This window comes from Peromyscus eremicus, chromosome 8b (assembly GCF_949786415.1).
Source record: "Peromyscus eremicus chromosome 8b, PerEre_H2_v1, whole genome shotgun sequence".
Taxonomy (NCBI): domain Eukaryota; kingdom Metazoa; phylum Chordata; class Mammalia; order Rodentia; family Cricetidae; genus Peromyscus; species Peromyscus eremicus.
In genome coordinates this window covers 18,017,354-18,035,891 of record NC_081424.1, presented here as the reverse complement: position 1 = coordinate 18,035,891, position 18,538 = coordinate 18,017,354, and the positions used below count along the sequence as shown (strand labels likewise).

The 18,538-nt window shown below is 38.4% G+C and overlaps 1 protein-coding gene across 10 annotated transcripts in view; it reads right to left on the bottom strand.

Annotated features, from left to right (window-relative positions):
- Kpna5 (karyopherin subunit alpha 5) overlaps positions 1-18,538 on the bottom strand; it is a 70,626-nt gene that overhangs the window by 7,594 nt on the left and 44,494 nt on the right. For all 10 annotated transcript variants that reach the window (XM_059272559.1, XM_059272562.1, XM_059272564.1 and 7 more), the window contains 5 exons: positions 13,738-13,837; positions 7,765-7,928; positions 5,265-5,343; positions 3,126-3,251; positions 2,085-2,212 (listed from right to left, as the gene is read on the bottom strand). In XM_059272559.1, the coding sequence (XP_059128542.1) occupies positions 2,085-2,212; positions 3,126-3,251; positions 5,265-5,343; positions 7,765-7,928; positions 13,738-13,837 (597 nt within the window). The remainder of the gene's footprint in view (positions 1-2,084; positions 2,213-3,125; positions 3,252-5,264; positions 5,344-7,764; positions 7,929-13,737; positions 13,838-18,538) is intronic.

Below are 18,538 nucleotides of genomic sequence, written 5' to 3'. Positions count from 1 at the left end.
GTTTCCCAACAGGAAGTATGTTACAAAAGTTTCTGCTCCTTTGAAAAAGGAGTGTGTGTGTGTATGTGAGTGTGGGGGGAGCAGGGTGGCTGGGCATCTGCTGTGCAAGGGTTCCCTGGGTTCATTCTTGGAACCCACAATGAGAAAACTGATCCCACAGTGTCATCCTCTGGCTGCTTCCACACATACACTGTGACACACACCCACACATGAAAAAAAAAGAAGGTATGCACTCCATTTCCCAGTAACTGAACAAAAACATTTCTGAGTGAATAATATCTCATAGGTATGAGGTTAAATGAAATAAAATATATAAAAATACCTGATGTAACCAAAATGACTTAGCTACCGGAACAATAACTGGCAATAGTAAGCACAACTATTGTGGTAAGCATGCTGAATCTAATCTGAGATTAAAACATTTTCTTCCCGTATACGTGTCTACTTTCAGCTTAACACAGATAAAAATAACAGAAGCAATTAAAAAAGACACAACAAAGCAAAGTCTGTTTATTACTGCTTATATTTATGACACGATATAAAGGAAATACTATTTAAAATAAGGGAGAACAGAAAAGGAGCAGGCACAGACGCTATCTCTATACACAGACATGAAGGTTGGCAGTATACGTGAAGGTACTGAAAGACAACTGGTCTACCAAGACACAGTGGCACATTTATAATCTCAGCACTTAGGAGCCTGGCCAAGGAAATAATGAAAAGTTGTTACAAAATGAAAGGTGAATAATGAAAATAACTGTTAGCATGATAAAGTTACTTTTTTCCCCTCTGAAGGGCACTGTGGCACACACCTTTATTCACAACAATCAGGAGATAAAAGCCAATAGATCTCTCTGAATTCAACGCCAGTCTGGTCTACATAGTAAATTCTAGACAAGCCAGAGCAACATAATGAGATCCTGTCTCAATATACATACATACATATATACATACATACTCACATGACACATACATGTATGTATACATATATTTTCAAATATTGTACTATTTTTATAAGAAAAATGTATGCCACTGAAAAAGGCACACAACAGTGAGAACTAGTCTCTAAAAACAAGAAACAAACAAGATAATGATCTAACATTTGGTGGATTTAAAATCCTTTGCTTTGCTTAGATAGTATCATAATTTATCATTTTATAAGTTTTTAAGAGTTATATATTTAATAGAAAATATTTCTTAAATAGTTTTATGGGAGGATTTTTAAGAATGAGAAGATTATGTAGAGAAATCAAGTTTATTTGAGGTACAACGTCTATCTTTGCTACAGAAGTCAAAAAGATGGAAGATACACAATACACAGAGACTGGAATCAAGACTTGAAAATGACAGTTACAAACGACAGCAGCACCTCATTCTAACTGAGACCCCAATGTTCAGCACTGTGCTGAGCACGTCAAGTGCACACGTTTCACTTTTCATATGGTTACTGAATTCATTAGCAAGAAGAAACTCGACTAGAAAGATTAAATGATTCTGTCAAAACTGATCCTGTGACAAGTTTTACCGAGGGACAGGACTTGACCAGGACTTGGCCAGGCTTACTTAAAGTCATGTACCAACTATGAGTGCTGTCAGTAATATACATAATAAAAGGCACAGCTAACAAAACATGGTATAGAAGGAAAAAGACAAGTCGTGCATAAAAGCACTACACTATGTACCAGCAAGACAACAACCAATAAACAAATTAAACCATTAAACAAATGCATATGTTAATTTTACTTTAAACAAGTTGATAGTCATATGTCTAACTTCTATATAATAGTTAATTTTGTGATTTTAATGCTTAAAACAAATCTAATGCTCATGACAGTGTATTTCTGCAAATCAACAAATTCTTCCCATCTGAATTTCTAATCTCTGCCAAGGAAGATGGAGTTAACTTTCATGTAAGTAAAAATAATGAAAGAAACCAGAGGAAAGAGACAACAAATGCTGTCGTCTCGTGTAACTGCATATCAAACAGACATAAAGATGCTAGTTTCATCCATCAATGAAAAACATGGTTTATTTCAAACTGTCTGATTCACACTGAAAGACAATGTTAAAGAATCTGAATCCACCTGATTTGCTCTGGAGTGCCTCCCGATGTGGCATTAGTTATGGCCCACGCGGCTTCTTTTCTGGTACGAAATTCTGCTTTCTGGAGAACCTCAATCAAAACCGGGAAAATACTTGCATCTATGACAGCCTAAGGAAAAGGACCCGACAAAATCAGTGCCACTGCTATTTCAGAACTACCGTCACGGGCAGCACTGAAATGAAGAGGCTTTCTGTGAGCAGCCCGAGGACGGCTCCGCGTACGGGCAACTGCTGCTCTTAGCAGAGGACCTGGGTGTGGTCCACAGCAGCCACATCGGGTGGCTCTCAATGACCTGTCCCTCCTGTTCCAGGGAACCCGACACCTTGGCTGCCACGGGCACCTGTACACGTGGTGCTTTACAGGCACATAATTTTTTTACATCTTAAGGTGTGAGAGGTTTTAGAAAGATTCTGTTTGTAATCTGTCAATACTTTAACTGACTTCTTTTGTAAAAAGAAATGAGCTTTTTTAAAGAATGGAGAATGTGTCAGTAAAATATAGACATCAAAAGTGATAAACTGCAGGCATGTGACTAACCAAATGGGTAAGCATCCTTTGGCTCAAGAAAGCTGACAGAACCTAATAAACACCGAAAGCCAACAGAAAGATGGTTCCTGATATTTAAAACTGATGGAAACCCCGCCCAGACAGGGTCTCCCATACTGCCCATTCTGGCCTCAAAAATCATCATCCTGACTCAGTCTCAAATTTACACCTATGCTACACCTTTTTTAAAAAGCCTTTTTTCTTCCTAGACAAGGTGTCCCTATCTATAGCCCATGTGGCCTCCAACTGTAACCTCCTCCCGCTTCAGCCTCTAAGAACTGGGACTACAGGGGTGGGCCACTGTGCTCAGCAGAAACTAACTTTACATCTCAGGTACGTCTACAGATGTAACGAGCATTCCTCACTGGGTTACTAACCACAAATGCTTTCACTTAGAGAAGGAAAGGCCATGCTGAATGCCGGCCATCCCAGCCCCGACCCTCCTACCGTCATCTCAACTCTGAAAGGCACTTACCTGGATCTGAGCTCTGTTTCCTGCAGTGATGTTAGAAATGGTCCAGCAGGCTTCCTTTCTAATTGACTCCTTTGGACTACCCAACAAGTGTAAGAGGCAGGGCAATGCAGAACAGTTCAAAATGACCTAAAATGGGGAAGACAGAAAACAGAAGGGGCTTTAGTATAAATGCAAACATCTTATGAATTATTACAAGTCCAGAAGTCAATCTGAGAAATGAAGGAATAAATTCCTGTCAAGATGAAAACGGGGCAACTGTTAACTTCTACACCCTGCCGTTAGCAGGTCTGACCTAGTGCTACCGTAGGTCTCCACTGCAGTGGAATCAGACATAGCCACCAAACACACAAACTAAAGTAACACAGCTATCACATCATCAGCACAGATTAGGTTCGGAAGACTACTACCAAGTAGGGAAGTCTTGAAACTCAAAACTTGAAAGTTATGATTTCCGCTCATACCCATAGAAATATCTGCAAAGTTCAACTTAGAAAACTACTTGAAGAATGACTTAGTGACAGAAGATAGGATTAACCTCATTTTTCAAAACAAATGACTGAATGATATTCTTTCCCAAACCTATGTATAGCATTATAAAAATTTTCAAGTACAGAATAAATCTATTCTGTTTTGTTTTTAGAATTTGGCTTTTATAATGAAGTATTATCTAGTTAGGTGTGTGGCACACGCCTTTAATCCCAGTATTCAAAAAGCAGAGAGGAGTAGGTTTCTGTGAGTTCAAAGCCAGTCAGAGCTACTAATGAGACCCTGATGACCATCCACAATGATTTTGATTTAGTGAGGGTGGAAGGTATGCAGCATTAATATCTTGAAAATTTAGCTGGTAAGTGCAGTGTATAGAGAACTACCCTTAAAATGGGCATTATTGCCTGTTAATGATTATTCTTTCAAGAACTGTGGTAGGTTATCAAAACAGAAACCTATCTGGAGTCAATCTTAACATCTTCCCATTCTCCCAAACAGGTATGTGCACACACAGTTAATCACCAATTCTGGAACCATTTCCTTGCTAGCTTTCCTTTGGTCTTATAATCTGATCCTTAAGTCCTATAACCTACTGACAACAAATCACAGCTGCTATTCTAGCTGTTTAATGGTTACTGAACATATCTCATGAATCTACCTTTCTCCTTATGACTGTAAATCTCATCTCATCTACTCAAGTACTACTCTCCTTATTCAGTTCCACTCATCTACACAACTACAGATTTCTCATCATACCCATCTTATAAAACCTTAATGCACTCACTGGATGATCAGCTCATAGCACAAGCATTTCCTTGTTAGTTTGTTTTGTTTGAGTCTCAAATTCTACTGAGTGAGTTAGCTGGGCACCCTGCTTTATTTCAATGACTTCTACCTAGTTAAGATTCTGAATCCTAACATCTGGCTGTCCCACAGCCGAACATTAGAAAGATGGCCAGCCCAAGTTTGAGGTCTCCATGGGGTCCCTCCCCTTGAAGCTCCTCCAGCTGAAGAAGGGGAGGAGGAATTGTGGGAGCACACCAGGAGAACAGGGCCCAAAGGAGCTGGGAAATCAACTAAGCAGGGTTCGTGGTGGTTTACAGAGACTGGTGGCAGTCACAGAGCCGCTTCAGTCCTGTGTGTATATGTTATGGTTGTCGGCTTAGTGTTTTGGGGGGACTCTTGACAGTGGGAGTGGGGGTGTCTCTGACTCTTTTGCCTGCTCTTGAGAGCCTTTTCCTCCTACGAGTTGCCTCACCTAGCCTTGATGTGAGGGTTTGTGCCTGGTCTTACTGTACCTTGTCGTGCCATGTCCAGTTGATGTCCCTGACAGGCCTGCTCTTTTCTCGGGGAAGTGGGGGAGTGGAGGTGAGGGGACAGACTGGGAGGAGTCGAGGAAAGGGAAGCTCCAGTCAGGATGTATTGTATGAGAGAAGAATAAATTAAAAGGATTCTGAATCCTCTGAGCAGAACATTTGGTACATTTTGCACTGACAGGGCTCTATGATAGTACCTACCCAATTAGGTAACTGAAGTTGAAAACTGTGCTTACTGCCACAGATGCCTATACAATTACAGTAACGAGGCCTTGATGAACACATAATCAAGTGATATGAAACAATGTTAACAATGTGTCATAAATTCTCAACTCACCTGTGTTTGAATATCATCACCAGTCACGATATTACCAACTGCTCTTAATGCAGGTGATACAACTTTATAGTCATTGTGCCTAAAAATAAAAATACAAGTTTACACACTAACAAGTTAAAAGTTATATAAAGCTGAAAAATAGTACAGAAAACTTCCACAGTCTTCACTCAGAGCTCCTACTCAATTTTTACTTACTAATATTTTAAAGACAAAAAAATACAATCCAGTATTATAAATGCTATATAACCTCATTATATCTTATCAGGTGACACATTATGTATACTCTGTCTCATTATTATGGTACTGAACTCTGGTCACTAAGATTGTATATCATGTTATTCTTCTTTACTATTCTCAATTTCTCCTTTATTCTTAGTATTTGATGAGGAAATGTTTGAGACCATATACAAATCCCATTCTTTAACCTATTTACTTCATTTTAGAGATTATAATTACATTTCTCCCTTCCCTTTCTTCTCTCCAAACCCTCCCATATACCCCTCCCCTCTGTCCTTCAAATTCATGGTCTCTTTTTTTTACAAATTGTTATTGCATGCATATACATATATGTATACACATATATATTCCTAAATATAACTTTTTCAGTGCATATAATGTTACTTACATGTATATTATCAGGGCTGACTCCCCTTTCCCCCACTAGTGCTAGTATCTGTACGCTCATTATCTGAATTAGTAATTGTTTGTATTTTTTTAACAACCATTTTGTAATGCTATCATCTCGACCATATGCCTTATCTACCTATTGACACATCCACATATTTTAGTGTGGACTCTGGGGTTGTTGCTATTCACTAATTTATTTATTTATTTATTTATTTATTTATTTATTTATTTAAAGATTTATTTATTTATTATGTATACAGTGTTCTGCCTGCATGCGTCCCTGCAGGCCAGAAAAGGGTACCAGATCTCATTCTGGATGGTAGTGAGCCGCCCTGTGGGTGCTGGGAATTGAACTCAGGACCTTTGGAAGAGCAGCCAGTGCTCTTAACCTCTGAGCCATCTCTCCAGCCCTCACTAATTTATAATAATACATTACTGTTATTTATTTCCAAGCTCATTATTTTCTGTGTTCATCTCATTTTTCCTCATTCTAATCCAATAATTTCTCTAGAAAAACTACTTTCCTTAAAGGAACAGTGATGTTTAGAAACCAAGAGCTGCACCCTGAGTGTGCTCACCGTATTTCTAGAGAGTCCCTGGTCCAAAAGCCTCCATGCACATATGCACACAGACTTAACCAAGAGCTGCGCCCTGAGTGTGCTCACCGTATTTCTAGAGAGTCCCTGGTCCAAAAGCCTCCATGCACATATGCACACAGACTTAACCAAGAGCTGTGCCCTGAGTGTGCTCACCGTATTTCTAGAGAGTCCCTGGTCCAAAAGCCTCCATGCACATATGCACACAGACTTAAACAGCTCCTTATTTGGAAAGCCATGAGTTTCCACTGAGGGATCTAATTCTAATCTAACAGCAAAGGCTTTTTCCCTTCATATTTTCTGACTAGAAGCCAGGTGCTCTAGTTCACATCTTCCTACATAATCTGACAAGAGAGACCACCGGGTCATGAGCTTTTGGCTCTAACCCTTGTTCTGGCCTGCTTGTCTACCCACTCTGGTAGAAGTCATTCTCCAGCTGGGGCCTTGACCCCCACTGCACCTGTCTAGCTTTTGCTGACACTGTCCTCCTACGGAACATCACCCCTTGAGCACAGCTCTGTGCTTTGTGCCATCTGCCTCACTTGGGCTAACTAATGGCCTTTTGTTTTTGTTCTGTTGTTCTTTGAGACAGGGTCTCACTATGTAGCTCTAGCTGATCTGGAACTTGCTATGCCTGAAGCTCAGAGATCCACCTGCCCCTGCCTCAAGTGCTGGGACTAAAGGCATGAGCTACTAAAGGCATGCCTAGTTCACTACTAACAGCTTTTTGACAAAACAAAGACAATTGGAAAGAAGGTTGGAGGATATAGAAGCTATAACATCTTTTTAAACAAAATTTTCTTTTAATTTCTTTGCATGGAAAAGCTGTGATTTTAAACAAAGGTAATGATTGGCCAGTAAAAGAAACACCATGGAGACACTAAATGAATTTCCTGGCTTTGTACTCAAGTCAATTATTGTAAAGAATAATAAACTAGATTATTGGTTCTGTGAAAGCAGTAACTGTGTTCTTTCCCTAATAACATTTCACATGTCACCTTTGGTGCTAACAGACATTCTATAAAGGCTTCCTGAGTTAAGGCTCCTACATAAAGTTTCATTCATACAGAGATTAACTTATAAAATAATTTCCTTGCACTTCAGAATATATATTGAAGGACCAGTATTTAAGGATTATAGCTACTCTAAAAAGGGTGGAGTTAGTTAACTTTTAAATTCTTCCTAACGATGGTGACTTTTGAAATGTTTAACACCATGATCTTAACTGTTAAACTTAATATACAATCACATAACTACTAAGTATAAATTATAGTTACATCAAAAGTTCCACCAATCTTCGACAGACTCCAGAATCAATGACTACTTGAATTTTATCATTGGGTCCATCAGAGAGATATGAAAGAGCCCAGCACACATCTGCTAACACATCTGGATCACTGCTAAACAACAATCGTGATAAGACATTCAAGCAAGGTGAAACCTGTAAGAAAAAATGAGTTAATATTTAATTATTTTCTTTAATATCAAGGTTCCTTATCAAAATGTAGAAATTTAGTTAAAAACCAAAATCTAATACAATTAAAGTACTAGAGAATTGTTCTATTATTTCAAGATTATGATGAGGTGTATGAGTATCAATGATTATGGTTGCTATTAATTGGTTATTGAATAAAACATGTTAAAGCAATAAAATATATATCTTTAGTACCTCCTTTTGATATTTAAGCTATATACATATCTAGACTAAAAAGCCTAAATGCTTCATGTTTACAAATAAATTTAATTAGTTTATTTATTACACGTGCTCAACACAAATAAATTGAATAATTAAGCAGCAAAGATAGAGGAAATGTAAAAACAAATATTCTGAGAGGTTTTCCAAAAGAAGCCACTACTGATAGTATATATTTCTTTCTTTTTTTTTTTTAAGATGCTGGGGCTTGAACTCGAGGCCCTGCATATGCTAGCTAGCCATAAGATAGACTATCTATCCTGGTCTCAAACTTAAATCTCCTGCCTCAATGTAGCATTACAGGTATGTGCCACCATACCCAGCTCCATTTCTTCTTACTGTAATGAATAATGTCATATATCTTCAACTAAAACAAAACAAAACAAAATTCAATAGGTGTGTTCTAATGCACACCTACAATCCCAGTTCTCAGAAGGCTAAGGTAGGAGGACTTTGAGGCCACCTCCCACTATATAATAAAATACTGTCTGAAATAAACAAAATCCAAAGAAAATACCAGCTAAAACCATGACAAAAGAAATGCCTTAACCTCTCTAGCACCATAATTATTTTAATATCTCATATTACTACAACTAATCAGTGTGAAAGTAAGCAAGGCACTTTATAGCTCTCAATGACTGTTTCCAAGTCTGTGAAACAGAATATTAAATCACATCAATTCTGTGATCTTTGCTATTTTCCTGTCAGACAACTCTAATTCAAATACTATTTGCTAAACTCTATGGCATGAAAAAAATTACCTATTATCCATATATCCAAATTTCTTCACTTGTAAAACAGACATAATAAAGATCTGTCAGATGTGCAAGAATGCATATAGCTAAGAACAATGCCTGGTATACAGGAATTACTCAAATATCAGCTCTTGTCCCCCATTACCAGTACTGAGTCTCTTCCCAACTTACTTTGAATTTTTTTAGCTGGCAACCTCACAAAGCCCTTAATCTTATCCCTCAGATAGGAGATAGAGTAGTGGCTTCCATTCTCACTCCTTTCCTGTTGAAGATACATCCTAAGCTACCAGTGGATGCCTGGGATCATGCATAGGTCTGTATTGAATATTTTCCTATACACATAGACACAGATGTAATAGCTTTCTAGTTTAGCCAAGCACTTGCCAGGCACTGAGGTTGAAGTTTCAACAACAAAATTAACATGACTCATTTTAGTTCTTTATCATTTTATGGACACATGATTTTTCTCTTAGCAGATTTCAGCAACCTCAATATAACTTTTTCTTTTCTTATTAGTCCTTTCATATTTGCATTTAGAAGAGAAGCACTTCACAGCATGAACAAAAAGTGTTTGTAACAGGGTAGGAGAGCAAAGGTCTTGTAATGGTATACAGAAAGGAATACAATGTAAGGCTCATGAATTACTTATTTTTGGGTTTCCCGTTTGCCATGTTTGCACCAAGAGTAGTTGAAAACTCAGAAATCAAAACTACAGATAATGGTAGCAGTACATATGTTACAAATGGCAAACTTAAAAAGAATCACAATGTTTTGATGTTACTTTTCCCTGTACCTCTGAAGACTGAAACAGTACATAAACTATATCTTCTGAAACTGGTTTTATTTTTGCTGCATCCTTCCTCTAAGGATAACTGTAGGGCTCAGGTACAGAAATTGGCTTAGAAAACACATGTGTCCATCCATAAGTTAGTAGATAGAATTAGCACAATTGGATCCTTCCTCAATAACCATGCCTCCACCTGTGCCAACAACCTTCATGAAAAAGGGAAATGCATCAAACAGTTTGCTTTACTTATATTTTACTTTATTTTTTATGTGTATGGATGTTTCCCTGCATGTATGCATGTATGTCTGTCCATCACTTGTATGCTTGTTGCCCTCAGAGACCAAGAAAGGGCATCGGATCACCTGGAAATGGACTGACAGATGGTTGTGAGCTCTACTCCCCCACTGGAACATTTTTTTGTTTTTTTGGTTTTTTTTGTTTGTTTTTTAACTATAGAGATTTCTAAGTTTAAAAAACTCAGGATAGCTGATATATATACTTTTGTGGAATTAAAAAACAAAGAACTAGGGTCAGGTGTTGTGACACATGTCTTTAATCATAGCATTTAAGAGGCAGAGGCAGGTGGATCTCTATGAGTTTCAGGTCAGTCAGGATTGCATAGTGATACTATGTCAAAAACAACCAACCTACAAAGCTCTAGAGTTTATACAAGCAAGCTAAAAACAATTCTGTCCCATAGTCTTGTCAGAAACAAGGAACAGTAACATAAATTTATCTTTGAGGAAATCAGTAGATACTTAAAAATCTTGCCCACAATGACTAAATTAATAAAAACATGACTGACAAAGACAAAACAAAACAGAACAAACAAACAAACAAACAGAAAGCCAACAACCAACACTTAAAGAGAGAAGTGGCAGAAAAAGCCAATTTATTCCCCAGTACTTTTTAAAATGCCTTTAAAAAAAAATGGTCCCCTGGTGCCACAGAAGACAGGAGACACAGAGCTGCAAGGAAGGGAAAGAGAGAACATGTGACTAGAGCTCAGACCCTGTGGTCTCCATCAACAGGGAGGTGACTAGCATTCAAAGACAAACACTGTGATTTTACTTTAGGACAAAGGGACAACAAAATGTGAGCCATGCAAAGGGAGTGGGTGTCAGGCAGAGGGAAGGCTGAAACAAAGCCACGAAGGGATCAGAAAGCGCGTGACAACTTCTCTTCCACTCCAGGACCTAGCTGTGTTACCTACACGAAACCTTATCGTCTAGCAAAAGAATGCAACATCTGTTTCTGGAAAGCACAACACACTCAGAAAACACTCTAAATGAAGTTCCCTAAAGATTCTAAGGTTTCAAAAAAAAAAAAGATACTCAGGTTTCACTGCCCAATTAATCACCCCATATCAAGGCTCATTGATAACAGGCTGTACACATACACCCATTTTCTAGTGAGTTTTGTGCCTTGGTCCTAAATCTATCCAAAGCTAAGGATCAACAGATAATAGAGGCTGAGGACAGCACCCATAAAGAAAACAAAACAATCCAAAGAAAAAGACACTAGAAAAAAATCTGTCGTCAGACAGAGGTTAATGAGAGAGGACAGAACTCTGGGTAAACATGAGCAACCAAAGATTAAGAGAGATAATCACTGAAAATGTGATGTGCATAAGAAATAAAATGTCATAAAGTGAGCAACAGAAAGTCTTATACAACCACAAAACTTATCTTATCCAAAAGTCCATTACAATGTGGGGTTTACATTTAAATGGGAGAAGATTTACTTTAAATTAATATAAGTAACATATTATGTCAAAAGAAAAAAAAGTAAAATAAATGGGGTGAGCAAACTTCAGGGCGGCTATGACGGATTACAATATTAAGTGCATTAGTCAGTAGAGAGCTCCCAGTCAGCACTTCATAAGCCAAGGCGACGTGAGAATCAGCCCAGGTGCTGCAAAGATGAGTTATTACTGACACTGCTCTTGCAGGCTGGAGTCACCCAGTACCCACACCAGGTGGCTCACAACTGCTAACTCCTGACACTCTCTTCTGGTCTCCACAGACACAGACACACACACACACACACACACACACACACACACACACACACACAAACATAAACATCTTAAAGAAGAGAAGCAGCCACGTACCACTGTAAGAACAGGCAAGCTGGGCCGGGCGGTGGTGGCGCACGCCTTTAATCCCAGCACTCGGGAGGCAGAGCCAGGCGGATCTCTGTGAGTTTGAGGCCAGCCTGGTCTACAGAGTGAGTTCCAGGAAAGGCGCAAAGCTACACAGAGAAACCCTGTCTCGAAAAACCAAAAAAAAAAAAAAAAAAAAAAAAAAGAACAGGCAAGCTGCTCATGTGGTAGAACAGTGGAACAGTAGGTCATCGGAGGACCAGGAGAGGAAATTCCTGAAACATTTTTAGTGGGTGTGTGATCTCAAAACTATTTTTATAATTAATAGTAAAATATTTACTTTGGTGACATTTAAACTAATGGATAAAAAGTAAATGGTGGGTAAAATTGTTGGAACCTGAACACAATCCAGGGCAGAAGTAGCAAAATTCATTATACATCATTATATTCTTCACCTCCAACAAAAAGGAACATTTGGAAGAGTCCATTTAAGAAACACCTTGAGGGCCGGGCGGTGGTGGCGCACGCCTTTAGTCCCAGCACTCGGGAGGCAGAGCCAGGAGGATCTCTGTGAGTTCGAGGCCAGCCTGGGCTACAGAGTGAGTTCCAGGAAAGGCGCAAAGCTACACAGAGAAACCCTGTCTCGAAAAACCAAAAAAAGAAAAAAAAAGAAACACCTTGAATTATGCGTAAAAAATAAAAATTTCAATAAACTCACCCCTTGCGCATATGCCCCATGAATAATTTATCAGATGAAATGAGAAACATGTATATAACACTTCTACTTACAGAAATACTTGCGTGGTCTGAACAAGCACTGTCATGACTGAGTCGCACGCATACTGGATTAGCTACTTTCCTCACTGACCGACACTTCTACCTGAATGACTTAATCCTTATTCAGTCTTAAGTATCTGGAGGATAGTTTAGAAACTACAAAGTGAGTCTGTCATTCTAAGAACTACAATTGACTGTATTTCTTGCCAATGATTACTTCCAGATTTCAAAAACTAGAATTCTAGAAAACTTGCATCTTCCCTTTTGAGTCTGACAGCTTGCTAGTACTGACGGTTTATATATATATATATATATATATATATATATATATATATATATATATATATATACACACACACACATATATATACATATAATTTAAGGGACCATACTTTCCAAATGGCCAAAGCACAGTGTTCTAAGATCATGTGTGAGAAAAAGACTCTTCAAATTCAAGGTAAGACTGATGGATCTGAATGTACTAGAAAAGAAAAAGTTCACTGGTGGAATTTTAAACTCCTCAATGAGAGAAACTCCTAAGAAACTACCACTCTGATGGGCTTTGACACATGCCTTTACCCCAAGCCAGGGCAGCCTGGTTTAACATTTCCAGCCCAGCAAAGGTTACACAGTGAGGGCTTGTCTCACATAAGCATACCACTTCAAGTTTTGGTATAGTATCAAAGAACATCCTTTCAACTATCCAAACAAACATCATATTCTTCAGCTAAAATAACACAGCACAGCAAATTAGCACAGAGATTTATCCCAAAGTCTCTGTGTCATTTTCCATTTTCAATTACCTAACAGTGGATCTGAACAACTACCTTAAACGTATGGGGGTTGGGGAACAACTTCAATTTCCTAAAAATGAAAAGAACTAAACTGCAAACATTTCTAATTCAACTCTAAGATATACAGACATCTGGTTACAGTGGAGTTTCTGGCCAGAGGATCTAGAGGCAAAAGAAGAGTAGCAATCTATAAATTTATTTAATTTGCTGAATGTATAAATAAAGTCAAGTTAATAGAGAAAATAACAAAAATCAAGAGTCTACTCAATCTCAAAAAACCTTATCACAAAGAAACTTACTTATGGAAACAGATTTCTTAACTTGTATACTTCAATCATACCTTACTGAAATTTGGAGGAGGGTTTTTGCCTCTACATAAATTTGAGAGGGCCCACACAGCATTTCTGGTGGTTGTAAGTCTGTTTGAATTTGTTAATAACCTGCCAAGAAAAGAAAAAGAACTGTCATTTTATATTCCCTTTTCCATTTCAACTATTTTCTTGTGATAACTAAATTCTCTGTGATAGACTTTATAAGATATTTCAACTGATCAAACAGAAAAGGGGAACTTAAAATTCACTACAGTTTCATTAAAATTATCATAGTTCTATTTTCTCAAGTCTGAATCTAAGAGCTAAACACTTAAATCATAACAGACTGAAAATAATAGATGTCAGAAGAAATGTACACGATTACTTTGTTAAAATAATGAAAATACTACATTATCCAAAATCAAGAAGCAGGGAATATAGTGTCATATTAAGTGAAGGTCAGCTATTGGTAAAATAAGTTTTGTTTTTATTTTAACAGGTTTTACAATGTGTGTTGTTAAAACTGGTTTGCAATGAATCCTGATAGATTTTAAGAAACTGAGTATCTGAAACAAGAATGTCTCTTCTCTGAGCTCCCTGTGAAGTTATTAACAGTTTCCCTACAAACACAACACGCTTCATTATTCTGGTGGTTTGAATGAGACTGTCCCCCACAGGCTCATATATTTGAATATTCAATGAGAGAGCCAAGCAGATGCCATAACAGGCTGCTCAGTCTTCTGCCAGACATCAGGCCTCAGTGTCCGTTTCCTGAGACTGAGCAAGCAGTTTCTGAAAGAACCACGAACAATGAATACTCAATCTTCAACGCCCCTGACAGCAGGGATGAGAGAGACAGCAGGTACCAAGCCTGGGCCATCCCCTACAGTATCTCAAGGCAATGACCAAATAGTGACAAACCCTCTATACCCTCCCCACGTGGAGCTTGACCAAACTTGCCCAAAGATGGTAAAACTGTAGCCCTAGCCAATTAGAAATGTACTAACATAGTTGCCACTTGCCATAGTTGCCAATCATAGATAAGATGACCCAACTGCTTCTAAAACTCCCCTTAGCTGTGCTTAAAAGGAGCCTGCACATTCCTCTTGTCATCGTTGCTATTTTGTACAGGTGAACAACCCCACATATGCTGGTAGAGTAAATAAACGCTCTTGCTGATTGCAGAAGTGTCTGGTGGTCTTTTATGGGACTTCTGGAGGACCCTAGAACGTAGGTTCCCCCCAACCAGTGGCTATCTAGGAAGGATTAGGAGGTACGGCCTAGGTGGGGGAGGTGTACCACTAGGGGTGGACTTGAGGCTTCAACAGCCTTCCACCACTCCAGGAATGTGAGCTCCTAGCTGCTGCTCCAGCCACCATGCCTTCTCTCTGCCATGATAAACTCTAACCCTCTGAAACTGCAAGCCCAGCCCAAGTAAACTCTTTTGTAAGATACTCTGGCCATGGTGTTTTAGCACATCAATACAAAAGTAACTAATAGGATTATTTATATGTTCTTTGTTAATTTATATGTTAATTATGTCTAAATAGGAGACTTCCAAGATAGTGAGATGAATTAGCAGGAAGGCACTAGCCACTAAGCCTGACTACTGGAGTTCCATCCACAAGATCCATATGATGGAGGCAGAGAACTGACTTCAACAAGCTGTTCTCTGAACCCTACAGGCACACACTAAATGAACAACGGGAGATTCCCCAATGTAGTTTTGGGTTTTTTTTTTTTTTTTTGTTGTTGTTGTTTTTTAACTTTTAGGGAGGTATGGACCCTGGTGACATCATACTATGTCTTTATATCTTAGAAAAAGAGGACACACAGCAAAATTAGCCGGGTAATTTCAGGAGTTTTTTGAGCTGCTACAGACCTTCACAAACCTGCTTAGGTATATTGAGAACCTAGGTTGAGGAAAAAAAAAATATCCCATTTTGTAATGACATCAGCAAAAATGGCAAAGAAGAGAACCCTAAGAAGCTTCTCCCCCGCCCCCCAGAAGCACCACAAACAAATAGCAAACAACAACAAGTTGTAAACACTGTTATCAACTTTGTCAGAATTCTGGAAGACCGTCAAAAGTTTACAGCCACTGAAGGACTGAAATGTATCAATGAACCTTTCTTGTATTTTAATTCATCCTTGCTCAAACCCATCTCTCTAACCTGGCAGCTGACTTTAAAATGGAATCCTTTTCCTCTGGAGGGTCCCTGTTCCAGAGCAAGCAGTGTAAGAGCATATACCTTGTTTCCAAGTGCTTTTACATGTGGTGTCAGCTTCCTGGGGACCCTGAAAAATGGATACAACGTGTATTTGTCTTTATTTTGCCTATCTGAGAACTTGCTAGAGGTGGAAAAGTAGCTAAATGTCTCTTAATAAAATGCAGAAACCTAGAGCAAAGAATATAGGGCAAATGGAAGACACTGAAAACATGGAAAAGAAAACTAGGGCATGAAATACTCTGGAGGAATAAGCCGTTAGAAGAGCTTTGGTATATCAGACATCTAGATAGTCACACATCTTCTGGTCAGAGTACACAACCAGGAAGACACCTGGGAAGGCCCCAGCTATCGCCTGATTTGCAGGCTTAGCATAAAGTGCTGAGTCACAGTGGTATCTGGTGCAGCTGAGTGACACATAGCTGACGACGAAGACAATTTTTAAAACCTCTTTTTTTCAAGGGCTGGAAAGTCAGCTCAGCCACTAAGAGCACTTATTGCTCCTGCAGAGGACCCAGGTTTGAGTCCCAGCATCTATCCGGTGATTCACAACCAGTGATTCTTCACAACCAGTTGTAATGCCAGTTCCAGGGGATTCGACTGCCCTCTTTTGATCTCTGCGGACACCAAGTGCATAGGTGGTACACAGGCAGACATGCAGGCAAAACACTCACATAAAGTAAAATGAATAAACTAATTTTGAAAACCTCCCCCTTCTTTTTATGCCTTCAAACATTTAAAATGCTGTTAAACCATAAGTCCCACTAAACTAAAGGTACAGAAACACTAGAGACTATAAATATCCAACAACACAAGCTTTACAAAGTTAACTTTAAAAAAAAACTTTAAACAAGCAACTATAATAAGGATCCTTAGAACCCAAGAGAAGATAATCTGAGTTCTATTATAATCAAAACGTGCAGTTTTCAACAAGAAATTTGTTAGAATTCCTGGCCACTCCCCCAGCTACAGGACCACACATGTGTTGTCCAGAAGTCAGGCAAGATGCTTAGTCATCCTAGGGTCTTACATTATATAACCTGAGCACAGCGTGTCATGTAATCTATGTGCATGTGCAGGCTTGGCATAGCTTTATAAGCCCACATACACATGTGGCGGGGGTGGGGGCACTATAAAAGCCGGTGCCACCTATCCCTTCCCTCTCTTCCTGCACGGTCACTCCATAGGCCTATGTACACCCCTTCTGTTCCCTTCCCTTAATAAACTCTTATAGTGGGTTTTGTTGTGCCTCGTGGCTTCTCTCGTACAATAAACAGCACTGCTTAATAAATAATATTGGGTCACTAAATAAACAACAATTAAGAGGCATACAAAGAAAAAAGAAAAAAAAAGAATTAGACATTGGATTTTACCATAAATACTTAAATACTAAACTAAAAACTAAAGGATTCTTAGTGAAAGAAAAACAATGAACAAATAGAAAATTATCAATATGAAAATTATAAGATATTAACAGAAAGTATAGGTTTGAAATTAAAAATTCACTAGGGGCTTTCAACAGCAGATCTGAACAGGCAGAGAGAATCCATTTATTATCTGAAGGCAGTCTAATTCAAATGACGGGGGTCTGAGAAATAAATGGAAGACAAAACTATAGAGAGAATTTAAGATATCCATGGGACATAATCAATCCTACCAATATATGCATAATGGAAGTACAAAATGGAGAGAAGAAACAGAGCAGAAAGAATATTTGTATCAGCAAACCAAGAAAGTGAGAATTCCAAGAACAAACTCAAAGAAATCCACACTAGGACACACAATCAAAGTCTCAAAAGCCTAATGAGGAAAATATCAGATGTGAAGGAACAAGTAGCCCACCGTGTGTCCAAAGGCTCACTGGTAACAACTGTTTTCTCATATAGAGGACGAAAAGGCAACAGGGTGACATATTTATGGTGCTGAAATTAAAAGAGTCATTCAACACTCTATCTAGAATCACTATCCCTTTGTCAGTGTTTCAGGAGAAAGCAGGGATTCCTTGTCAATTTTATATGTCAAGGAAGGTCATCAATGGCAGGTTTGCTTCACAAGATTGGCTAAAGGAAGTCTTTCAGGCTGAAATAAAAGGCCAATCCAGAATGGCTAAAACCACACAAATAAAGAACATTACTAAAGATCATGACATGTGAATGAGCTAGACGCTTTTCCCTATGTGACTTAAAAGACAATTTAGCAATAGACCACAATATATAATGACTTAACTTATGGCAATAACAACTTAAAGGGAAGGACAGAGCTGAGTTTTGGATAATTTCTTAAACTAAACCAGTGAAAATTCCAAACAAAATTGTTGTTAGTTTAAGATGATAATTATATTACCTCAAATAATCAAAAGGAAAATAACTTTATACAATTTTAAGCCAATAAAGGAAAAAGACTCAGAATGAGCTTCTAACAAGTCACTCACTCTGGCTTCACTACTGAATAATATGAAGCATTAAGGAAGAATTCAATATTTCCCAAGCACCCGGACAATGTCACCCTCAAAGCAAAGGCAAGGCAAACCTATAGACCAATATTCCTTATGAATGTACATATAAAATTTTACAATAAAATTCTAGAAAATTAATTCCAGGAA